At 38.5% G+C, this 26974-nt stretch overlaps 1 protein-coding gene across 3 annotated transcripts in view; it reads right to left on the reverse strand.

Moving 5' to 3' along the window:
• Positions 1-26974, reverse strand: part of ITGA2 (integrin subunit alpha 2) — a 69112-nt gene that overhangs the window by 27887 nt on the left and 14251 nt on the right. For 2 of the 3 annotated variants that reach the window (XM_030511784.1, XM_030511785.1), the window contains exons 2-11: positions 21815-21938; positions 13492-13601; positions 12294-12385; positions 8446-8560; positions 7938-8065; positions 6666-6814; positions 5489-5639; positions 4893-5058; positions 3617-3690; positions 2096-2234 (exon numbers count right to left, since the gene is read on the reverse strand). In XM_030511784.1, coding sequence (XP_030367644.1) covers positions 2096-2234; positions 3617-3690; positions 4893-5058; positions 5489-5639; positions 6666-6814; positions 7938-8065; positions 8446-8560; positions 12294-12385; positions 13492-13601; positions 21815-21938 — 1248 coding nt within the window. Of the gene's footprint in view, positions 1-2095; positions 2235-3616; positions 3691-4892; positions 5059-5488; positions 5640-6665; positions 6815-7354; positions 7876-7937; positions 8066-8445; positions 8561-12293; positions 12386-13491; positions 13602-21814; positions 21939-26974 lie in introns of those variants that run through there. The other variant, XM_030511786.1, reaches the window with a different exon arrangement.

Genomic DNA, 26974 nt, shown 5'->3' on the forward strand with positions numbered 1-26974 from the left:
AGCCAACATTTAACATGTGTGAGAGACCATTAACTACAAGTTGTCAGTTGGTTATCCATAAAGGCGCAGAGGATGAGTCAATCTGGTATGTTAGTCAAAAAGAATGATGCTTCCAGACAAGAAGTTAAGCTGTCACATATGCATAAAATTTGCAATAGTTTTCTGGAGAGAACAATGACACACAGATCAAGTTGAAACAGGTTTGCAGAATAGCATGGACAATAGTTTAGCCTATGCAGTAAAACATAGACCACAAAAATGTCACGCTTGTGAAGGAGATATAGGAAAAAGAGTGCAAAGAGTACCCTTCCAATGAAGAAAAAAGGAGAAACATGAGATTAACACTCAGGCCAGCTTTCAAAGCAGGGAGGAACACCTAGCTTCTGCAAAGCTTGCAGTGCATTTTCCCACAGTTCACCAAACCACAGCCCAGTGCTTTGGCTGAATAGAACAGGCTACATTAGTACTTGTCAGCTGAAGGGCTTAGTTTGATTGAACTTCTTTGAACATTTTAATCCTCATTCCCATTATTCTAACATTATTTGCTTTCAGGAAACTTCTTTTAATACCTGCAAATATTTTAAACATGTATTAGCACTATAAATCTAGCATTAGTACATACTTTACATTTCTGTGGTTTAATTACAGCAAATTTATTTTAACAGAAGAAAACAAAATCATCCTTTATAAAGACTATAGTTAAACTGAATAACAAAATCCCAGTAATTGGGCAGAATATGCAGGTCTTTAGCAAGCTACCGGACAATATGAGGAGCACAGTCTAAAAGGATTATGTTTTCATCATTACATATACCAGTCTAATTCAGGTGTGTGTTCAGACGCTGTTTTTCTAGGGAGAGAACACCACTGGAGACTTGAAGTTCAACAAGCAATAACAGGCCAAGATTTTATTCTGAAAGTTAAGGCCACATGTTTCTAATTAATACAGCATACAGCCATTTCAAGTGAGAGGCTTCAGTGCAGAACAGGGGCTAATCAAGAAAGCTGTGATATGCTAGCTCGCTAGTGGAAGGTGTCCCTGCCCATGGCAGAGGGGTTGGAACTAGATGGTCTCTTAAGATCCCTTCCAACTCAAATCATTCTGTGATTCTACGATGGGCTCTCCCAAGCTCGTGAGAGAGACCTGGTATGGAGAGCTCTTGGTAGGGGATAGAAGGAGGGGGAAGGAAAATGAAGAGACAGAAAAGACAACAGCATTTTTTGTTTCAAAAAGATTAAGGCCAGTATTCCAAAAGTGCCTTGTGGAGAAGTGCTGAAAGGAAATGACCTCATCTTTTAAAAATTATTCTAGAAAAGGGAGGAATAGAAATTCTGAAGAGATCACACAGGCAGAAGAGCAACTGCTCATTAGGTTACATTTAGATTTATTCGTTGTGCTGGATGCAAGTAATGCTAAGTCATAGGGAAAACAGCATGTTATTTGCAAAAATAGCATCTCATTAAATAACTTTAAGGATAAGTTAGTCATATGTGCTTAATGTAGTAGCATTATTCAGGTATGAATCGCCAGAGCAGGCATATTGTAGGTTTGCAGAAAACATTTCAATGATCTGAGAAGACAAACTGGCTGGCTTTATTGGGTCACAAAAACATTGCAGAAAATACATGGGCCTTATAAATAAGACCTCTGTTAATCTGCAGCAATACTCCAGAAACTATAAACTGAATTGGATAAGGCCAAGAAAAGAGTGAGAACAAATGAAACAACAGCAAGTCAATTCTCATCCACATGTAATTGGGTAGGTATATACAAACATTAAAACCAAAGGTACCCACATTCATCAGTACAATACACTAAGCAGCCTTTTCAAAACCCATGACTTTTTACATCTCTGTGATAAAGCTTGATTTTTCTTTTCAGCTTACCACATTGATATGAGTAGAATTTTAAAAACACAATAAAGATTTCATTCAGCAGACTGTTGACCAGTAAATAAAACCTTTTTGGATGCAAAATTCTTTTCATATCCTCAAATCAGTTCTTAACAGGAATCTGGCTAGAGTTAGGTTCTAAGTTATTTAGTATCTTAATGAAGGTTTGATACATGTCCAGATTTGTATTTCAGCCCCTTACCTAGGTAAGAACTATGATTTCTGTCCTGCAGGATCTTCTCAAACACATGGCTTGGAAAGGTGGTGACCATCTCTGAAGACTCCTGAACTACTGTTCCACTCCAGTCATAGGCCCCAACAGCACCCAGCAGCAGAACATCCTTTACAAAATAAAAAAATCAACATTTTAGAACTACCTATTTTAGAAAAAGTTTTAGCAAAGCTGAAGTTATTATACATAATTTCCTACATCGCTGTGTTTAAGGCGGTGGTGTACCGTCTAACGCAAGCAGGTTACTGGAGCTGCTTATAGTTACAACTTACATGCACGACTTTACTGCCCTGTTAAGACCCCTCTACTGCAAGAAGGTAAGTGACTCCTTTAGCTCCCATGGCACTGCAACTCAAGATGAAATGGGTTTATTTAAACACTGATAATTTCCTAAGCATGTCCACCTTGATGTTGATCTTGCCAAGCCTATGCTTTTATGCACGCATGATCCTCAGAAGACTGAGGGTCACAAAAGCAAAACTGTAAGAAAAAGCCAATGCCCCCTTTTTGCCAACAAAAGTGCCAATGACAGGACACAAAAGCTGATGGAAAAAGATACAAAATTTAATTCCTTAAGTAAGGAGATGTCCTTGAGAGAATGGTTAAAAATAAAATCCAAATTAATATGGCTTCTTATTTAGAGTACTTAATACAGAAATACTTAAACTTAGACTTGTCCATGGAAAAGAAACATAGTTTAGATTATTCACATTATGAAAATTCTTCACTGAACTGAGAGGCCGCTATAGCAAACTGCAACAAAAATAGGATATATGATTTCCCTGAAGAAACTCCCAAATCTTTCTTAATTTTTGCTGTTTACTAGCATTAAATGCTTGGTAAATTAAAACTTCAATTTGTGCAAATACAGAGATACAAGAAAGAAACAACCATCCTGTATTTTCAGTTAAAAGCTGCTTGAACCACACTAGAATTTTACAAAGAGGACCTATTTGGTCAAGATAATCTTAAAATTTATTAGCATGAAAAATATATCTGCTTTACTATTCTAAGTGAAATATTCTTTAAAAATCTATTATTAACTTTATAAATATTAGGAAAATTCTTTTCAGACTTGATTTATCTATGTCTTGCTGACTGCCTAGAAATATACAAGCTTTAAAACATGGTTTCAATTTCTCTGAGTTACTTAACTGAAAAATATTAACTTGGGAAAATTGAATTTTTCAGGCTACATGAACTCAGAAATCACTGAAATCATTGGACTAACACCTCTCAAAACCATTACATAAAAGAAACTTACTCCAGTTGACATATTAATGTATATTTTTTCATTTTAGAGATATACACAAGCTACTAGAAGTAATTTTTGTGGTATTTAAGTAAAAGAAAAAACAAAAAAATTGACATGCCTCTGCTTGTATAAAAATTTGTCAATGTGTTTTTTGTGTCTTATTTTGTTGCACTTCTAAACATTCATGTCTAGATAATTACATCTCATTTCATCATTAAATAATTAAAATCACATACCTTTTTTTGTGAGTAATATGCACTGAAGCCCACCTGTGACATTTCCATTTGGAATGTATCACCTTGATCTGTACCTGGTAAAACAGATATTCATGTATCGTTAACCCTATAGAACCAGACAAGGGAACCAATCTTGCTGCCTCTGAGTATAGCTACATGGGATTGTACATTATTTTTTTCCAAATCCACCAATTTTGATAACGCATTTCCAATGTTTACAAACAACAGAAATGTGGGAGCTGATAAACTGTAGAATATTTGGAGGATTTAATGGCAAATTGCTAAGATGGAGCCACAATACTATGAGTCTCTTCCAAAAAAGGCAGACCATGATAAAGATGCCTTGAATCAGCTTGTACAGTCTTGTCATGTAGACAATCTCTTTGTTTCCTAGGAAGCACTAATAATACACTGATAATACACTGAAAGTAGCAGCTTTAGTAACTATATATTCATAACTTTCAAACAGAGTATGAATGTTTAGTCTCATATAGAACTTATAAAAACTGTTGTAATTGTCTTGAAAAATCCTGTGACATCCAGGAATATTTCCTAAACTAGATGGATGAGCCTCAAGTAATGGGAATTCAATGGGAGTACTCAGCAAAACCCAAGAGGAGGAGTTCAACCAATCCCTTTGACTTGATTTGCAGCATGAGCCTGGTAAAGGACAGAGGTGAAAGAAGGGAAGATTTCATCCTGAGCACAGGAAGTTTGCAGCCAGGAAAAGCTCCTTAGGGAAGTCTGAGGGCAGGTCACAAATCTCTCAAGAAAGGTCTAAATTTGACGTTAAAAAAGTTGGGTTTAGGGGCAACAAAGTGCCTCTGAGTCACTTCTACAGCACATTCCTCCAAACAGTACACCTAGTCTTTTGATTTGTGTTTTAAATTTACACTTGCTTTAATTCACACAGGTCAATCTGACAAGCATAAAATTACCTTTACTCCTCCAGTGGTAATAGCTCCAAATACATTTGGACACATATGGACAAGCTCCCAATGGATCCCTGAAGCCCATGACTTGACTGAAGTTTTCAGCAACTGAGGAGTATTTCCCACAAACTGCAGAAACTAACTTGAAGCTCAGGCTTATTAGGGGTGGGATAGCTGGGGGAACACCTGCACAAACCAGAGCCCTCCTGGGGAGCAGGGATCGGCATACAGTTCCAGCTGTCCCTTGTTTTCACAGTACTACACTAAGGTGAAGCTATATAAAATCTTTAGCTCATCAGTTGGGAAAATCTGATCTAATTTTTCAGAGACGTTGAGCATTTTACCTTCTATACTAAAAATGCGCTCTCCAAGTGTTCCTGCTTCTTCCAGTAGTGCAGCCTCAGATGACACATTAAAGAAATACTTGTCTGTTGGATAACTAGCGATTCCTTTGATTTCTTTAATTAAGTTTTTAGTATCAAGCTCATGCCTGATTAAGTATCCCAAAACCTTGGGCAAAAAAGAACACAGATAGAAGAGTGAAGGAAATCATGGTGTTACTCCATTCAATTCAACTACATTCAATTACCTTCATTCATATTACTGAATTGCTTATCAGACTATTCCTATACAAGGGACCATTCAGACAGGAAAAATACATAAACCAAGGCAAAGGAGAAAACCAATGAAGTTGCTCAGGTAATATTCTTCTTTTTTTTTTTTTTATTTTTTTCCCCCCTCTTTTTTCCTTTTTCATCAGTTAAAGACAACCAATATTTTGCTAGTTCATGCAGATTAATGTTACCTTAGTTTCAGTCTCACCAGTGCAATAATGCATGCATTATATAGAGCTTGTATATAAAACGTGTACTTTCATGCATATACAACAAAATGATCTTTCAAAAATTGCAATAATATACATAATTATAGTATTACTTACAGCAATGCCAAATCTGGTTATGTTGTCTTTATTGCATTTACCTATCACCGTTTTCAAGCTGGAGCCATCGTGTGATTCACCATCTGTCACAACAACCATTACTTTTGTGGCTGTTGGACGTCCTCCTGATTCAGGTGAGAAGGCATGCTGTCTGTTATAAAATATTGGATTTATCACACGTCAATTTATAATGGATAGAATTCAGTATACATACTGTAATGAATGTGTCCATCACTGACTTTTTAATTTGTAAATTAACTATCTGCAATAAGAATTTTCAGTTATGCTCCTGATAGCTTCTTCTCAAAGCACAGCCCAAAGAGCCATCAGAAATGTAATCAAGGAAGTAGAGAAAAATCCAACCAGGACTGGGTGTTATTTCTGATAGAAATGTCAGGGAAAACATGCCAGGGAAAACAATACTTTTTTTGTACAAGTGCTTCTGAATAAAAAAGGGTGGTTTTTTGTCAGAACTATTAATGTTTTACAACACCAAAGTAGCCAGGAATTGGGTCCACCAAGTTCAAACAAAAGTAGAAGAGTATTAATAAAAGGTTCCTCAATACTACTGTAAATATTGACTCCACTGAAGGCTGAGTATGTTCCTAAACAAAATTTTCAGGGCCATTTGATTCATTATGTATTTTGGCCTAGAGTCCTGTCCTGCAAAATAGCATCTTCCTACTGAGAAACAGACCTGGTTTGTATATGTATTCAGTCATGGCACATTTTGCATGCTGCTGGTGCTGCAATGACAAACTGACAACAGACAAGAGATCTTATTTTCTCTGCAAACACCAATGTCACTAGTCCCACTGAATCCCTGGATAAACTTTTCTTTCTTTCAATGGTTCTGTATCTATCCTAAAAGCTTGTCCATGGTGTTCAATGAACTGTCATGTTTAGACATCTATGACAGCTCAAACAATTCTGTTGAGTACCAGAACTGCTTTAGTGTAGGGTCTAACCGAAGGGTTTTCAGCAAATTTAGTTTACATATCCTTGTACTGTTCTGCATGGGGCACTCTAAATGTACCTGAATGATTCTGCCTGGTGCTGAGAGCCTCCTCAGAGGCTCCAAGCATATGCACTCCCAGTGGGAATGAAATTCAAGATGTGCTCATTGTCTTGTAAGATAAGTTACAACAGTTGCACAGTGATCATCAATGTGTTTTACCTTGCATTGTCAATGGCTTTGAAAGTATTAGTGAGATCTCCTCCCTTCTGATACGTTCTCGCCATTGCTTTAACAACCTGATCCTTTGTTTGATAGGTACTCAAGTTGAACACTACACGGGGATTATTAGCATACTGAATTAAACCCACCTATGCAATAAAGAAATTATGTTAGATCATCATGCATTACATTAAATATAATCATGACACTTACTTATTTATCACATTGGAGTAAAAGATCTGCAGAGGTACATGGGGTTATAATTTTCTTCCAACATATATAAAACCAATTAATATTAACAGGTTTGGAAAGAAAAGAAAGCTATAATCCTCTTGCGCCTTATGTCATTTATTATGGACTACATTATGTTAATGTAAACAATCTGAAATAGTAGGCATTAAATGTTTGCTTGGTTACTTCTGGAAGAGCTGATGGATAGCAATAGTATGAAGAGCTCTGGGAAGAATGAGAAAATAGCAAAAATTCTACAAGCTGACAACACCTCAATCTGATCTCTTCTAAGAAAATCCTAAAGGTTAGTTACCTGACAGCACTGCAAACCCTATTTATTTTTAATACATGTGAAGCAAAAGACATGTGCTAAGTACATTTAGTATGAAAGAATAAAACAGACGATGCTAAAGGTGAAGTTCAGAAAGGACTGAGCAGGAAGCCTAGCTTTTAAGCACCTCACTTCCAAACTAGCCCAAGGAAGAAGGCAGCCTTTGGGAGAGAGATTTCCAGTGCCCCAGTCTTTGTTCCAAGAACTGTTTATGGAAAATGGACAACTGCAAAGACAGAAAATGTTTAAAAAAAAAAAAAAAAGGCAGCAGTAAAATTTTCCTTACCATCACCGAATTAAAAGGAAAAAAGAACACAAAGATCAGAGAGTAACCAAGCAGGAAAACCTATTTTAAAGATGCAGCAGTTGAAAGTAAGAGCCATATGAAAAACCCCCAAAAAATCTATTCTACCTTTACCACATGCCCACAGACTATATTTTAATTACTTTTACACCTAAGGCATGAAAGAGATCTGACTCCTCTAGCTATAACCTAGACTTTTATTTCAGTTGGTTTATGTTTGAATCAAATTTCTAATCCCTTTCAAAACAGGCTAGCCGTGAAATATAAAATACTGAAAGGTACAGGACAACAGCATAACCTATGGCTCTGGGGGAGGTACTGTAGCACACTTGGTTTCCTTTACATCTGCTAGGAAAACCCATTTCCTTTTTATTTTTGATCTCTCTCAAAGAAGTCTGTGACTTACCTGGGTTTTGTTAAGGCCTATGTCTAAGCCTTGTACAAATTTTTTCAAAAATGCCCGCACTGCATCCCAGGGATAAATGCTGTTTGACTCATCACAAACCACCACAATGTCTATAAGGGAGGAACACTCTAAAGTAAAAATAAAAAGCGGACATTAAATGCACTTTCCGTCTCAATACAATTCTTTGGCTAAATCCAGAGGTGCACATTTAGGTCTCACACAGGCAACACTTCAGATCAGGAAGCTTTTGCCAGAACAAGGACTCAATAGAAGTGTAAGCAGATTTTGAGCCTGCACTGGTGCTGTGCCTCTTAATTCAAAGGAGTGAGTCCATATTTATATGGCAATGGGCCACAATTTGTAAGTCCTTAGGTGTGAATCACAGGACTTTCCTTTTTGCACATACATTTTTAAAAAAAATTCCAAATTAGTAGTCCTTGACACAACATATATTGATTTCATTTGGTATGCTTTTTTAGTAGAATCTGTTTTGCACATGTTGCCTTACTTTGAATAGCAGGAGAAAAGCTTCTTAGGAGCTGGAAACTTGGACTGATTTCAGAACAGACTCCTGTTGCATAGTATTGGCTTCCACACTGCTGTGCCCACAAGGGACCACAAGTCTTAAAAATAACAACAAAAAGAAACTATAAAAATGACAAATAATTGCCTTAATTTATCCATACACAAAAGCACAATAAGCAGAGCTACAGACATATAGGATCAGAGGAGCCCTCTTGGGTTATCAAGCTGAATCCCTCGCAATCACAGTGTAACACCTCTAACAGGTTTTCTCACTGAAAGAATTTTCTATTCGTGATCATCTTAGTGACTCCTTCTGAAAGCTGGCCCCCCCAGACTATGTACAGCTATAACATTTAGGGAGTGTGACTTGGTCTGCAAGCAATCTGAGCTGCTTTAAGCCACCTGCTCTACAAACTATTGGTTTAAATCGGGTTGGTATTCGCACATTTGCAGAGAAGTACTTCTCCTAACCAGGAGATGGCATCAGAGCCATAAGCATGCAGGACGCTGCGAAGACACGAGAGAGTTGTTCTTGCGATAAATCCGATTACCACCAACAGTGTGCCTAGACTGAACGGTTTACTGACCAGTGCGCACAGACACATTTATTCCCAAGGGAAATTCACTTTATGAAAATAGTTATGTTAAACTTTTTCATCGTCTCTAGTGAGGGTGCAGCCTCACGTTACGTGCTATTTAGCCCTCAGCTACGTGTTTCACTGCCTTTCAGGGAAAATAATCTTGCTTCTTTTCTGAAAATAATCTTTCTGAAAAAAAGAAACGTTTTCAGCTCAGTCAATGAGCTGGCTGCATGAGAGCCAGACCTCTGATATCAGAAGGATAGGTACAAAAGTACCTGTGTATAAAAGATGGACACTGAGACAGTATTTTGTAATAAGGATATCTGGGGGGCCAGGAGGGATTTTCTTTTTGAATAAAAATCATGTCACAAACAGAAGAAAAAAACAGAGCCTCTATATAACCTCTGTCCAGCAGTTCTGAAAGAAACTTCATTACGTATAGTTTCTGATTGCCCTACCTAGTTGGGAAAGTCTGGAAAACAGAAAACGCACCATCTCTATTTAGAAAAAGAAGAGAGAGTGAATGGCACTATTACCCTCTCCTGAAGAACACTGGAAAAAAACAAAGATAATTAAAGGCAGAAGTAAACGGAAAATCACATATTGGTTTACCAGTGGTAGACCACATCAAACTACCTTAACATATTTGACAAGATGGCAGATTTTCTAGACAAGAGAAGACAAATATATCTACATAATCTGATCTTGAGATAAGTGCTCTTTTTAGCTGCTACATGGGGCATGATTAGTTTTACTGGAAAAGATGGATATTTACAGAGGTGAGAGGTACAAAATATCTATATTGGTAACATTGGTAACATAAAACATCTATATTCGTAACTGTGAAGCTGGAAGAGTGCTACTAGTATTTAAATTAAAGCTGTTTTTTAATTTAAAGTTCTTTTTAGATTAATCTCATTTACATATTTTCTAGTTTCCTAGTAACTCAGAATTGTGATGTTAATCTTGAAGAAAAAACAGAAATGTTCTAAAATGTTCTAATAAACTTTGCTGATCTTTGCTTAAAAAAATAATGAAAAGTTCTAATGTTCTAATGTTGTTATAGTTAGAAACTTAAAATGCAACATTAACGCAGGGGAAAACTGGGAAATCACATATGAAGAATCGATGAAGTTGAAAAGTGGAATAGTAGAAAGGGGCATAGACTTGTCCTTAAGGGCTAATGTTAAGAAATGCGGACATAAACTAGGTGCTCACTGAGTGGAAAAATGAACAGCCAATTGATCAGGCACTGGTTGGTTGCAGGATGACCATAAGCTTGCAGCCAGCATGCAGATCAAATATGGCCTAAAGATACGTGACAATAAGCACCTGCAGTTGAGACAGGGAAATTCAAAATACACTACATAGTGCCCTGGAAACACTCACATGGAATACAGCAAAAATTTGTGTTTGTTTAGCAAAGCAAAGGACAAACGAGAACGATTGTGGGGTGTTAAATACAGAAAGGAGATTTTACGTGTAGGAGATAGGAGCTGTTCCTTTCAACTAAACGCAAAGTACTTCCCCAAAAGCAAACTGACAGAAACACAGATCAGAAACCTGGAAAGAAGTTATTAACCATCAGTGAAATTCTTAAACACCTTTACAACAGGACTAAGCATGCCTCAGAAAAATGTAATGGGCATGTGGAAATTGCTGCCTTCTGCTTAGGATACCTGTGGGAAGCAATCACATGGCATCAAATTAGCTGAACCAGCAGGACTCACAAGCTATAGCACAGACATGCCAGGCTGGGTCACGCTCCAGCCAAGCAGTGCAGGGTGCAAGCTGAGATGGAGGCTGAGGAAAAGCCACAGGAGGAAGTAGCACCATAAGCTGGGAGGAGGAAGCCCTGAGCATAAACCAGAAAGCCCATCACAGAGGCCGGCTGCCAGAGGCAGCAACTCAGAGAGAAGTCATGGCTGACGGCAGCTTGCAATTATGATCAGATGGTCTCCTCTTAGTTGTGGCAAGAATTAGACAAGAAGTCCTGGGGCTTTTGGTATTTGTTGAGGCTGAGTCACAAATAAGCACCTGTATCTAGTATCCAGTTCTCATTATGTCAAAAAGAACTCCTGTCGCCAAAGACATGGCTAAGTGTTCATGTCTTAGCATTCAGTGGTTTTTTTGTTACTTTATGAAATTTAAGGAGAATCAATCACTAATCAGGAAACACTTTTTAAGTGAGAGAAGTTCAAGAATTACTACAAAATACAAGTTTTCCTGCATGAGATGTGATTTAAAACCACTGCAATTACTGATACTGGTTAAAAGTGGGTACGCATGGGACGGTATTGACAGCAGCCAAAGGTATTAATCCAAGAGACAGAATAAGATATTTTTAATCAGTGTCTTCTCAAAACAACCATCAAGAAGGAAACTGTTGCCGTATTTTGAAGTTCTGATCAACTTTACTAACTCTAAGAATGCTGCTGGAAAGGTTGGAATTAGACTTACTTTTAAGCACTTCAGTGAACTGGGCTAGGTGGTATTGAAGATAATAAACATATGAATACTTTCGCAATTATTAGGAAGATGCAACACAAAAATACAAAGCTTAAAGTGAACCTCAAAGCTCTTTTATCTGTAGTTTATTGTTTCACTTAATTACCGCACATGCCTACAATGATGCATCAAACTGGAATACACATACACTGCAACAGTTTTCATGCTTATGGTTAAAACTGTAAAAAAGCCTATTAAGCAGGCATCAACTTCCTTTCAGTTATGCAATCTGTTTTACAGGCCCCAAGGAGAGTGGTTTGAAAAACATACACATATTCTGTGTATATCCTCCAGCTCACCAACTAAATAAAACGTATTGCAGATCCATGGAACTAGAAATGCTAACATCTCAGGGTAACAGTCTCTGTGCAAGGGCATACAGAGGGAGGCAGATTCCATGCTGTCTTTTGAAAGCGCAACCAAAACTATACAAGATTGCCTTAGAGATATCCATGGTGGAAATATTCTTGCCTATGTTGTCTGACTCAGTACAGAATCTTTAATTATGTGCCCTTCCACAGGATGTTTATATAAATGATAGAAAGATTCCATAATTTTCCTGACTTTTGAACATTTAATGACAGTAGGAAGGAATATTTTAAAATATGCAAAATATGTACTAATCTATGCCGCATAATAAAATACATTTGGCTTGGACTTATAAAAAAAAATGTGAAGAATTCTAGTTTCTTCATTGTCCTCAGGAATTTCTGTGTGTATTGAATATGTCCTTGATACATACCAAAAATCCTCCTGTTTTTGAATTCTGTATCAGAGTCAAGCCAAGGTTCATGACTTCCTTTATCTCAGTCACATTTGGAATATTTACTAGAGCTGAAAGAAAAAAATATTAAAAATGACAGAATAGTAAATAAGATATAGAAGCAATTTAGTAAGTTAGAATTCATTTTCGGAATCTTGATTTCTCAGGATCCAAGATTCCTTTTCCAAATGGCTGCCTACAATTCTGAGACAAAAGAAACAAAAGCTAATCTTTGTCAAAAATTTGCTAACCATTAACTATAGACATTAATTCAGAATGTCCATTTAGAGGACCTGCACTTGAAAGAGCTAAGGGCAACAGGGAGAAAGAAACACGTATTTTTGTGTATTTTTGGCTGGCTGAGTTGTTGCAGCTGAGCAGCTACTGTTACATTCCTCAGGACACCAGACTCCTATGATCTAGTATCAGGCTTTAGACAAAAACGTGGAAGGAGTGGTGGAGGACAGAAATGATCTGCACCACAAATAATCATAAAGCAGGCATCTCAGCACACGCTACTGCCCCATATTTTCACTGTATCCAAAAGTCAATTGCATTTTATACTTAGTTTGCAAACACACAGAGGCAGAAAAGGCCACTCACGCACTTGTCTCTTGTGAGCTCAACATTGGCAAGTCGCCACGGGCATCCCAGCATTCACTGATACCTGGACCTGAGGTCCCCCTCAGCTGGCTGGTCCAGCTGAGCAGTTTGCTAGCGCACATACACACAGATGTCAGGTTTGGGGAAGATGCAGACACTCACCGCCCCAGCACCCTCACTAGTCCACTGGGCTGTGACCTGTGGTTCTGCTCCAGCTGCCAGCATGGGGTCCTCCATGACAGAGAGCCCTGGTCCCCTCACAATCAATTGGTTTTGGGACACACACTGTCCCCAGCCATAGCTCGAGGTTAAAGATCCCAATTCCTGCAGTATCTGCTGCTGAGACCACAGGTCAGGACAGCCATAGCCCAGACTGAGTCCAACAGCCAGCACCAATTTTGGCTCACACACACACAGGGGTCTCACCTGCAGCTGGCACTGAGTCCTTGAAGCACTCACACACACATACAAACAGAGAGACAGTTAAGAAAAGTTTTAATAAGATAGATAGGCCTGGTACGAAATCAAGGAAAAACTGAACAACTGGAGCAAGGCATTACTTGTTACAGCTTACCTTGTAAATTCAGTTTTTTACATGTGGTTTTGGACATACCAACAGGACATGCATAGATATCTCCAGTTCTGTTAGACGGATAGCCACTCCAGGGTGAACCAACCAACAACCTAAAGTAACAGGAACTTCATTAGGTCTTTAATGACACTGGAAAAGTCCAGCAGCACTACTGCATAGCACACCATAGGTAACAGGTAAAGCGGCTTTTACCAGATATAGCACATAAGGCACTCAAGAGTCTTCTCCAGAGCTGCTCAGAAGATTTGCTTATTGTTAATACAGTGGATTCAGCAGGGACAACTTTGGTGGAGGAGCCTCTGGGGATTAGGCTGCCTCAAATACATGTACTGTTTTTTCTGTGACAGTATGTCACAGTGTCAGAAGAAATGCAGCAGAGATATTAATACATAAAGATGCATACAAATTTTGAAATATATACATTGGGGATTGAGACAAAAAAAATTGTCTTGTCAGTTAATGGTTAACTTATTCCTTTTAAGTTATTATTTTAACTGATAAGATGCATTTCCTACAGACAGGATCTGCTCAGCAACAGTCAAATGCTTATGTCTGAGCTTGAACACTACCACACCTTGACCACACTGAGTCAGAAAGAAAATACTGCAGGTGGTAACAGTCTGCCGCATGAAGTATTTAATCCTGAACAAGAAAGTTAGGACTTACAGTAATTTGTGCCTACAATACAAAGTGATTCACTTTCTCAGACTCCTTTCTTTGTCTGCCATAAGGTTTTTGCTCCAACATCTTCTCCTCAAGACCACTTCAATTTTACCTGAAAGCCTTTACAAAGCTGGGAATACTGCTTAAGAATACCTATTTTTCAAACAAGTCTATGAGAGAGTAAAACCAACAGACAGCATAGGGCCACAAAGGGCTGGCAAAGATGACTCATCATACAGTTTAATGTCCAGTGAAATAAGGGTAAGGAAAAACATTACCATAAGAAAATGACCTCAATGTATATGGAAAAAAAATGAAACAGTTCATTAGAAAGCAGAGACTGGGTTTTTGCTTCAGCAGCAATATGGCTTTCCTTTCATACAGAACAGTCTATGGCTATACTTAATTCATTTATGGGACAGTCAAAGGACAAGCAACGGGACCCCAGCACAAAATACGGAGCATCAAAAGAAAACATCTCCTCTAGTTGGTCAATAGGTTTCTAAAAGCAAAATTGTTGTCCTCTGAAATTTTGTAAGTAGCTAAATATTACAAGCCAAGAAAGCTGGAGAGGGACTTTTTACAGGGATGGGGAGGGACAGGACAAGGGGGAATGGCTTTAAACTGGAAGAGGGTAGATTTAGATTAGGTATTAGGAAGAAACTCTTTACTGTGAGGGTGGTGAGGCCCTGGCACAGGCTGCCCAGAGAAGTTGTGGCTGCCCCATCCCTGGCAGTGTTCAAGGCCAGGCTGGATAGGGCTCAGAGCAACCTAGTCTAGTGGAAGGTGTCCCTGCCTGTGGCAGGGGGTTGGAACTAGATGAGCTTTAAGGTCCATTCCAACCCAAACCATTCTGTGATTCTATGACTTCAATGCAAGAACCTTGCACTATAAAAAGAACACATTATTATGTTTCAAAGCAATTGCTATATATCATATTAACTTTTCAGGGGCCCTCTGATCTTACTGCTGTAATTTTATAATTAGTTTGAATAAAACGGCTTTGATAAAAACACATGGTTTTAGAAGCACAAGTAAGAGTTTGCATCCTTCTTAGCTTTCTCAAAGAAAATACTGCTAGCTGCATTTTTTTTTTTTTTTTTTTTTTTTTTTTTTTAATTTTTGTTTTTTCATAGAATCAGCTAGGTTGGAACGGACCTTTAAGATCATAATATCCAGCCACTATCCCAGGACTGCCAAGTCCACCACTAAACCATGCCACTAAAAGCCTTGTTTGGGGTAACTTCAGATTTTATTTCATGTGTATCAGAATATTTTAAAAATACCTACTGCCTTCTCAATTAGTTTGTTGAAAAACAGTGATTACACAGGCAGTAGGAGCCAGATTTCGTGTACTTTTAGCATCTCTAAACCTGCCATTCAGGTTCATATAAATAATTCTTTATATAAAACCACTGTATGTTACACTCGCTGTGAGGTGGCTTCTTACATTCTTGCTCCTTTCTGAGGAATATAGTCTTTTCTGCATAGCGGAGACTAGAACCATCATAACTGAGGACCAAGTAACCAGAGTTCATAAGAAACTATTCCATCGGTCATGTGTCGATAGATGATACAACCGGCAAACACTCACAGTGATATAGAGGACTGGATCTGGTCAGTAGTGATTGTCACGAGGAAAATATGCTTTACAGTCTTCCCCTTTGTTAGGGACTATAGAGTTAATTACTGTTATAAAACACTAATTGGGCTGATGGGAGAGAGAAAGGGCTAACAGTTTTCATGGAAACACAAAACAGTTTTAAAAATGGATGGCAGCACGTGTGTGTGTAATATCTGAAACTGAAACAGTTTTTCCTCATTAACTGTCAAGCTGAACATTGCACTGTACATTAACAAATACTTGTACGTTTTTTCTAAGTTTCCCAGAAAGTAAATGTATTTCAGAGTCCTTGCCTGAGGATAGTTACTGTTCAAAGAATGATCTTAACAGATCTTGGAAATACCCGTGCACCACTCTCTCTGGAGACAAATGTCATCCACAGAGTTTAGAAAAAGCACTTCTCTCCCTTTCAGCATGTATACTTACGCTCACTTCATGGGCTTTAAGCTGCTCAGAAGTAATGTGAGCTCTGAAACTCCTGTTTCCCCCCAACCTCAACATTAATTCCAACCTAGACATCTGTTTAAACCAAGGAACCATCACTCTTTATACCAAATCCACTTCTAGGATTTAATATTCACAACAATTTTACTTTTGTTAGAACTACCCTTGTAGCTGTTGTGTGGTACAAATGAAAAATGTAAGCCAAACAAGGCAAACTCTTCTAATCTGAAACCCAAATCTAAATCTATGCCAACTGTGCCCAAAGCAAACTTAATTTTGTCTTTCATTTAGCTTGCACTCCTCATACTTTACTGCAAGTTATTATACCGTATTCCCTTTTGCTATATTAGCTTTCCTTGTAGATTTGTAGGGTGCAGGAATCTCAATGCCATAACTATGCCGTAACCCAAAAAATGCCACCCTGTACACAGAATTTAACACTTAGATCTGACTACTACTGACACTGTGATTTTCAGAAACGAACACAATTAATAACCCCTTTCCCTCATTTGACTTAATTAGCCTGTCCTGCCATCAACACACTCCTGAGAAAAAGTTACTAACCAACTTTTGCCAAGCCTAACCCTGTACATTTGGTATTAATTAATTGCCAAACTTAAAGGTCCTAGGAAATAACTTTATTATTATTTCGTTCAAATCTTGAGCCTTGCTTAAGCTTAATACTAGCTTTAATCTATATTAGAAATCAGCAAGTCCTACTTGCCTTTGAAAACTAACATAAACCATTACAGTAGAAAGTTACACAATACCGCTCTGGGAACGTGCATGAGTATCTTTCTGAAACATCAGAAGTGAAGAAAGCAGAAGAGTATCTGGCTAGCATTCTGCTAACTACAAAGTATTTTTTACTGTGATTAAACAGGATGCACATGAAGCAGAATGAAACAGAATGTATCAGGAAAAATGTAAGAAATGAACACTAAAATACTTGAAAATGCTCGTTTCCAAATAAACGGTATAAGGTATAGTGCATTAATTAAGGGTCATTTTCAGCCATAAGTTAAATATTTATTTTAACAAAACTTCCTTATGTGTCCTTGTAGACTGTCTTTACACAATACTATAGTGATTAGTGTGTAATACTGCCACTGTTTTTATTATTCAGCTCCTTAATAAGTCTCCAACACTGTACACAAAGCAATGGAACTACATGAAGTCAACTAAAGTTCAGCGGCAATGACATACCACACAGGCTGCAGGAGTGGCAGATCAAAGTGGAACAGGAATTATTTCTGGGAAATTACACCATGACAAAGCTAGTAACTGGCAAAGTGTGATGTAGCAGAAAACAAAATCAGAATTCATGGCAAAGGGCTGAATTCCCAGCTGTTGTCAGAGTAAGTTCTATATTTTCTCGTTTTCTTTTTCTTTTCTTTTTATGCATTTGCTCTTCCATGTGTTTTCTAAACACAAAGATGGCTAATAGGAAATAGGAAAATAAAAGTAGAAATGACCTCTTAAATCATCTGGACCTTTTCCCTACAATTACAGGAAGCGATGAATAAATACAAAAACTCTTCACTTTCATAGATGCTTCTCTGCACACCCTAAAACACTTCTTACCTTCTAAAACTTCCAATCTTTTGAACAAAAGGCTCAAAACTTCAAAAACTACAGTAAGCTATAGCAGGAGAGTTTAACTGACAAAAGGTCTAGAAGACAGAAGGCAGAGCTGCTCCAAGCAGGGAAAAGGCAAACTGTAAGGCATGCAATCAGACTAAGCAAAAACTGAGCGAAGAACTCAGTGCTCGCAGTGGTCCTGGCACTGAAAAGACAGAGCTGTAACAATAGCAGCTTTTTCTTAAAAGGAAAAAAAAAAAAAAAAGCTGGCAGAAATTACCCTCCTCATTAAAATTATAAGGCTTTAAAATGTATTGATTTCAACAACAGTTGCTACACAAATATGTCTTTTCAGCAAAAATATCTCATTGGTCTGAAAAGGCAGCACACCACCTCAGGAGAAAGGGCGGTTGGGCTTTGAGGACTAGTGAGAATTATGCAGTGATTTTTAAAACTGTGTAATAGTGCAATGATTATGTGATACATCAGTAACGGCAGTGTAAAGTGTCGTTACTGACATGATACAGAATGAAACAAGATATTTTAAAACAGAAAAATCCCATAAAAAACTCCAAAACAAAATTTAAAAAATCCAAATCACACACACACAACTGAGTAGGGTGGCTGCAACTTGATTCCAAACAGTACCTCAACAGCAGTCTGAGATTTTAGGACTGTCATGGGATGTATCCACAAACTGAAGACACGTATGTGTAGAACAAAGCATTTTAACAGCTATATACAGTTATCCAATCTTCCTCACCTAGCATAGATATAAAACCAAGCATCAGCATGAAGTAAGTACTGCTATCTTTGCAGAATGTACTATCAGGTGCTGTCCTGGGACAAACTCGACAGGGTACAATCCATCTTTCTAAAATATTATAAAATGACAGGATTTGGGTTCAATTTAAGGTTCAAATACAGATGATCTCATGACAGGGAGAAAGAGATTGTAAACTGAATGATGTTTCTGTTGTGGCTAATTACTTGTGTGGTGGGCCGCCTAAACTTTTCTTACTGATGAGTTTCTTTGGTGTTCACAAATTTCCTTGAGTTCATTAAAGAGCTCCTGTTTAGAAATTCCTACCAGACACCGTGAAAAGCTTGAGCTGTGCTTGACTTGCAAGTCTGCCCTTATTTATGAGCCTCACATGCCATCAATGCCCATCAATGCATAGCACTTCAGTCTCCAATTATCCTGGATCATATGACTCTACACAAAAAGAGCTCCCTTGCTTCCAACACATACAAGCCCCCTTTATAGCCCTGCACTCCTGGTTTGACTGTCTTTCCTATTCTCTCTGAACTCATCTTCAAGCAAAAGTGATAACATACCACTGTATGTAGTCCAAATTCTGCAAAGATTTTCCTCTCTTTATCATTTTCTATAGTTCTTATTGCCTCAGGAGATGTACTTCCCAAAAATACAGTTGAATAATATAACTAGCATGTGCTGTTTTTTTCTGTATCTCTCCTTTGCACGCTCTGAGAGAGTACAGGAGGATTTTTAAAGCTGTATTTAATATAGCACCATGTGATTTTATTAACAGAAGCAAGGTCTAGGAAGTGATGAAATTTCTAGCAGATCTCAGATTCTGGATAACCTCTCCCTTGGAGGGAGATGCCACCCCAGCAACATTTGATGTTGTGAGCAGCCCCACTGTGCCTGAACAGCGTTTTCAAGTGCATCACATTCTTGCTGCACAATGATGGTCTCAATAAAAGCATATAGCTATAAATGCTCCCCTCTGACAGAAAGCAGCATCCTGTTCTTATGCAAAGCTCAGACTGTTTATCTCAGTCCTGATTCAGCTATGTCAACAAGGTCTTTGTACACAGCCTCTGCACCACTTGTAGGAGAAACCAGATCCACTGAACAGCTTGAGTGGTGTTGGGCTTTCTAAATTTAAATAATGCACCCAAAAAAAAGCTTTATTGTTGCAGGGAAAAAAAAAAAAAACCATGAAAATAGCTTAGAAATGAAGAGAACAAGAGAGTAAACCACGACCGACTTTTTTTTAAAGCTTGTTCCATGATTTTTTGAGAGGGAGACTGAAAAGACCTTTTCTTCACTGAAGAGTCTCTAACAAGTCATGGTTACTCAAACAAGAGCTGCTAAAATTCCCCTGACTTTTGGAGCTATGATCAGACACTGTGCAGTGAATGAACAAACGATGAAGCGCCTTTCTACAGAAAAGTTTTCCAGATTCATAATAGTTACATGTTTGGGAAGAGATTGGTTGGACTCCATGATCTTAAAGGTCTTTTCCAACCTAAATGATTCTATGATTCTATAAGATAGGAAAAGTTAATCCAAAGTTACTTGCTTTCCCGAACTCCACCACACATGATCCAAGAAAGTGGTAGTGGAGGGGTTTTACCAGAAGTAAAAATTAAACAGAGAAATACAAAACAGAACTAGGTTCCAGACTAGTCCTGGAACCTAGTTCTTCTATTGCAAGCTTGTAAAAAAACTTCCAAGGATAAAACACAGGACATAATTTCTCCATGTATGAGCCAAAGCATTCAGTTCACTTCAGGCAGACATTCTTGAGCTCCTTCAATGGCTTTGCAAAGAAGTTTCAAAGGAAAGGAGCTCTGATCTATGGGTGACTAAACACATAATTAAAGCAGGCAGAAACACAGTGAGAAGCTACTACAACATCAGCCAAGGAGTGGGGGGTAGGCTGGGAACCTACCCAATGAGGGAAACATGAGTTCTCAGTTCAGAGGATGCAGCTCTGCTCTCCTCTTACTTTTCCGCGTGGTCACTGGTGTCACGCAGTAATGCCAGAGATGCAGTGACATCTAGGTAGTCTTACGTCTAGCATATGCAACCGATTGCAACTGCACAGCATCTCTGTGCAGGGCTATGCATAAAATAGCTCAATACTTTTGTATGGGCTTTTGCAAATATTAACTGTAAAATACGTTTTCAAATGCATTTCCATGAATTTCAGAGTTTGGTGTCTTACTTTCTTTTTACTGAAAAAAGTTCAGCTACTTACTATCTGTCCATCATCACTTAAGCAATCATGCCACTTTGTGGCTATTTTGGTTCTGACACTGTTTCAAACTATAGAGAATGATACATCAAAATATTGTCTTGGCTTATGATAACATACATGACTTGTGTTACTTTCCGCTATAGACTTAATATCGTGCATACACAAATAACCACTCAAAGCAGTTAAGTACCACTGAACTATTTATAGTAATATAGTCCTTGCTATGAAAGACACATTAAGCTTTGTGGTTGCTGAGACTGCAGAAGACAAAACAATGTGGCTTCCACTAAATGGGCTTACTCTGGGTTAATATTTTCAAGTTCTTTTTGAAACCAACATTACTATTAAAATTATTTTACTAATTGCTCATCAAGCCCAATGTTGTGGCAACAGTGGATTTCACATCAAATTTTATGGCTGAAGAGACGCAGTGGACACAAGGCCTTTACTAGGATTTTGTTATTACATACAGCCAAACATGTCATCCCTTGAGAAGTGAACAGTTAATGCTGTATCAGACACAAAGTGATATACATTTAAGTTCACTTACCTTTAACATTAATATTAACATTAATATTAATTAGAACTTCCCAGCCCTAATAATTTGTTTTACCTCAACAATGTTAAAATAGAAAAATATCCCATGTATATGTAATGTGTAACAAAACAGGAAGGAATGAAATGAGAGTTAAAATTTTACCGAAATTGTGAGTCTGAGGAAATGGGTGTATTGGACATGAAAGTAAAAGATTAACAGAAGACCTCAGATTGCATAGTATAAAGAGAAAAAGCCTGAACCTTCAAATGCACCCGTCTTTAGAATATTTCAACTTTTGTTTTAATAATGTAAGTATTTATTCTAACATAAAAATGAGTTAACCAGAACACATTTAAATTAAATGCAAAATAATAAAAGAAAAAGAAGCTGCAACATTTGTTTCCTTAAACTTTAACTGGACATATAACAAGCTTTCAAGCTTACCATTTGCCTTGTTCATTTATAATCTGTTGAACTGTATATCCAAACTGTTCTCTTGATGGACCTGAAAATATTTTTGCTTCTAGGAGCCCAACATTGTAGGCTTCACAGCAGTTATGAAGAATGCCTGTTAACAGAAAGATTATGATTATCACAGAAGCAATTAAAGAAGAATTTTGATCTCAGTGAAAAAGGCTCTTCATTTGTGCCAGCTCCCCCAGTGCAAGAAAATAAAACATAGCCCTTGACACATGCAAGAAAAAACACAGCCCTTTTCCCTACGGCATCCATCTGCCCATGCATAATGCTTGTCTAGCAGTGTTTACATGTATTATAATATTGTGGGCAGAGATCAATGACTCATTCACTGTTTGCCTTAACAAAAGTTGTAGCATTATGAATGGGAATGTTTTAGCTGAAGGGAGGCAAAAAATATGATTCAGAGGTCTGTTATCCTCCTTTACCTTAAGGCATAAGTTATGCTTATGTTACAGCAAACACATCAACAGCCTGCTCAGGTACATTAGAGGTACATAGCGTCACAGATTGGAAAAGGGCCTTTAAGACCATTGAGTCCAACCATTAACCTAGCACTGCCAAGTCCACCACTAAACCACGTCCCTAAGTGCCACATCTAAGTGCCAGGTCTTTTAAATACCTTTGGGGATGGCAACTCAACCACTTCCCTGGGAAGCCTGTTCCAATGCTTGACAACACTTTCAGTGAAGAATTTTTACTTAATAACCAATCTAAACCTCCCCTGGAACAACTTGAAGCTGTTCTATGTTGTCCTATCACATGCTACTTGGGAGAAGAATCCAATACCCACCTTGTTCCATCCTCCTTTCAGGTAGTTGTAGAGAGCGATAAGGTCCCCCCTGAGCCTTCTCTTCTCCAGTCTAAACACCCCCAGGTCCCTCAGCTGTTCCTCATCACACTTGTGCTCCAGACACTTCACCAGCTCCATTGCCCTTCTCTGGACCTGCTCCAGCACCTCAAAGTCTCTCTTGTAGTGAGAGGCCCAGAACTGAACACAGGATTCAAGGTGCGGCCCCACTAGTGCCCAGTACAGGGGGATGATCACTGCCCTGGCCCTGCTGCCACACTATTGCTGATACAGGCCAGGATGCTGTTGGCCTTCTTGGCTGCCTGGGCACAAGCTGGATCATGTTTAGCTCCATCAATCAGCACCCACAGGTCTTTTTCTGTGGAGCAGCTTTCCAGCCACTCTGCCCCAAGCCTGTAGCGCTGCACGGGGTTGCAGGGCCCAGCACAGAGCCTTGTTGAACATCATACCATTGGCCACAGCCCATTGATCCAGCCTGTCCAGATCCCTCTGCAGAACCTTCTCACCCTCCAGCAGATCAACACTCCCACCTAGCTTGGTGTCATCTGCAAATTCACTGCCGCTGCAGTCGATCCCCTTGTTCAGGTCATTGATAAAGACATTAAACAGAACTGGCCCCAGTACTGAGCCCTGGGGAAGACCACTTCTGACTGGCTGCCACCTGGATTTAACTCCATTCACCAGAATTATTTGGGCCTGGATATCCCGCTAGTTTTCATTAAAATGAAAATGCTCTGACTGTAACTGCTAATAATTTTTGTATTCTAATGTCTATTTGCAATTTTATGTTTGAAAGACTGGAGCAAAATCCAGATTATCTACTGCATCAGATAACCTACACTTTTGAGTCATTTTATTATCACTCCAGAAGCCTTGCTTTCAGTCCAAACAGTCTGAACAGTTGTCTAAACAGGAAAACTTAGAAATACAAACATGCAAGATATAACTGCAGTAATAAATCATGACACTTAATACTGAAACTCCACTTTGCTGTTGTCATGGCATTAAGTGTTTTTTCCTTGGGCACTTGTATGCCTGGGAATAAGGATATAACACTCCATGTCATTTTGGGGGCGAACTGAAAGTGTGGGCTAGGGACAAGGTCCTAAATATCATGGGTTTGCAGGGCCTGATTTCTTTCTGATCAAGAGCTGTAGGTGAACATCTAGAAGAATGTCCACTACAGAAACCGCAGGAAAAAGGTCAGAGTCCCCTAAAAGCCAGGAGTAGAAAAGTCCTCCCCCAGCTTGGAGTCAGCAGGACTGAGACAAGAGTGGGATTCCAGGAACAAGCTACAGCCCAGATGAGGAACATCTTAGAGCTCCTTAAAAGCCTCAAGAAATGTCAGCAGTGGAAGAAAACATGACCTGTGGTTGCACTGTGCAGTTACTGCCCAAGGTTCACAGGTGAGGCAGGTTCACGTTGTTGCTCACTGGTTAGACAACATCCTTCATGTTTCTCCTCCCTTCCTGTGTGCCCAGTCACAATGAGTTTTATCTGTTCTACACACAAAATATGCCTCACCACAGTTATTTAGTATGAGTCATTTTGTAGTAAAGTGGCAGCCTTTATGATAATCCCTGTAACAGAGACCCTTTAGGAAACATGTGCCAATCTTTGACATCTTTAAAACGTAAGCTTAAATTCGAAGCTAATTTTGATGGGCAGAGAAGTCGATTTCTCTTTCAGGCCCCAATACCAGCTTTGGAAGAGAAGTTAACAGGGATTATATCAGCATAAAACAGCCCATCACAGTAGTTTAGCTGTAATAGTAATAACAACAATACCATCACATCTCACAATAGTGAGAACATTAAAATCATAACTGCAGTTTTGCAGGAAAAGTTCACAACATGTAAAAAAATTTCAATGAATTTTGTACCTTTTCCCATAGAATAGAAAACACAAATGTTACTAGCAGAAGACTAAACACAACTCGCTCAGTTACTACTTTTTTTATACAAACTCATAACAGGAAGTCATATTAGCTATTTCAAACAACCACTATCTGCAGCTGGCCTCTGGAAAGCAAAAAATCACCCTTTGCTAAAAGTATAGTTCCTTGAGAAAATCCTTAGAGATAAATACATTTCCTGAGTCATGTTATGTAAGACTGGAGAAGATAATATGTACAGACATATCATCCTGTGCTTCGTAATACTTTGGACATTAAACACAATCACATATATTCATAGTTTGTGTCTGGATTTTGGGGAGAGGGAAAAGAAGATTTTTGTGATCTAATATACTTGCATTTTATCAAACTATTTTGCTTATGTGACATCCTAGGTTTATTTCTGGGTCTGATGTTTTCAAATTATATTATCTGCAGTCAGAAATTAAGCACAATTTAGCAGTGTCCCATTCCCAGAGGCTATAGGAGACTATACTGCAATGCCATCCCTCATGCAAATACAGAAGAAGAATAACTCTCCAAGTTCTATGGTGCACATGGAAATAAACGCTGGCTTTTGAATGAAAAGCAAGAAGTATCCAAGAATGATAAACATTTCTAGGCTGACCTCAAATTCAATGGCATCTAGAGAAAAATGAATCTCCGGACTCTGTTACACAGTCAGTAGCAAATCACACTGCTAGCCAAATGGTAACTTTGCTAAATATCTTCTGTGTAAAGGCACGGCCAACATCAGTGCAAATACATGGAAGATCTTTAGAATTGTGTTCAAGGTGAGGGGGTTTTAAATGTTACAGCCAGGGCAGAAATTTCCAGAACTGCATAAAACTATAGAGTCAGATATCACAACCAACAGCCTCAAGGGAAGTTCCCTTGCTGGTTCAAATTTCCTAGGGCGCTGTCACAGGTCAGACAGGGCCAGCACAAAATATGCTGGGCTATGGGTTGCCTGTCCTCCTGCAGCATGCTTTCCTGGGCCTTCCAGTGACACTCTTGTGGTCCTGCTTTCTCCAAGATGGGGGCTGATTCCAAGGAGCAAAGATAACGCCTGGCCCAGACTGGGGGTGCTTCTGCTCCTTGCAGCTCCTCTGGGCTGTGTTATGGCTTGGGGAAACAATAGTCTTTTTTTCTCCCCAGCTTCCTATCCTGTCTCCTCACTGAATCATTCCACCCATCCTTCCAATTTACACTAAGGCTTGACTGTATTCTTTTTAATCATTTGCATTACTGCAATATCAGAGTACTTCTCTTTGAGGGCAAAATTTTCTACCTAGAATAATGGCAAAAGTGCCTGCTGGGCAGGTCTCTTCTCAAAACTTTCTCTACCACCCTCACTTGCTGGCCAGGCAGCCAGTCAAAGACAGCAAAAAGAAAAGAGCAAAAAAGTAACCAGAAAAACACACCTCTGAAGACATGATGTCATTGACAATATTCTTTCAATATGACAATATTCATTCAAAATGAGCTTTGCCTCTTGCTCGTGACTGCTTTGCAAAATCGAAGTAGAAAAGCTGGAAAATACACTGACTCACCAAGAATATTATAAGATGAACCATACTTTCAGCATATTTCAATCACAGTCATTTTATATTTCACATTATTATAATCATTAGCAGTTTTTTAATATTTAGATCTACTCCACAAAAATCTTACTTAGTTTGGGCCTAGCTAGTGTATACTTGCAATAAAACACTAGGCATTTTCCTGCCATTTTCCTCCATCTTATATAGTGCTTACCCTATAAGGAAATCTTTTATCCATTTTGTACATCTATCTAAATACAGTATTCAGAACAAGAAATTCAAGCATTTGTAGCCAAAAAAGGAGAAAATGCTAAGTTTGCTTGAAACCTATTTTAAGCCTGAGCCAGAATAAGAGGGTCTCTTATGCATTAAAAGAGTGCCAATCATTGAAGCATCTAGGTTCAAAGTACTGTATATTCTAGGCTGGAAATATTCAGTATCTGTTGCTGCCTTCAGGCAATGAACTTTGATAATTTAGAATCTTGAAATAAAGAAAACTAATTCACTATCTGTATTTTAATAGCTTTTGGTGACAGACTTCTATGTGACCCAACAGTCATGGTAAGATTAGTCAGGCAAGTAAAAATCCACTTCCTAACTTCTGTCTGTAAATGGCACTTTATTTACAGTCACATAAACAGACTGCATGGAAGAAAGGAAGCCAGAAACAAGCCTAAAGCTTTTGAAGGCCCCTCCAAAGACTTCAAAAGCAGCAGTTTCCCTCCCCTAACTGGGTAGGGGCTTGGGTGCTTTGGGTTAAAGAAGACACCTTCATTGAGCAGAGTAGCTCCCAACAACCTTCAGACAAGAAAAGTTAGGAAAAAATCCTTAATGAGATAAAAGGATCTTTCCAATAAACTCCATTATCTCTTTGCATG

The sequence above is a fragment of the Strigops habroptila genome, chromosome Z, assembly GCF_004027225.2.
Source record: "Strigops habroptila isolate Jane chromosome Z, bStrHab1.2.pri, whole genome shotgun sequence".
NCBI classification, from domain to species: domain Eukaryota; kingdom Metazoa; phylum Chordata; class Aves; order Psittaciformes; family Psittacidae; genus Strigops; species Strigops habroptila.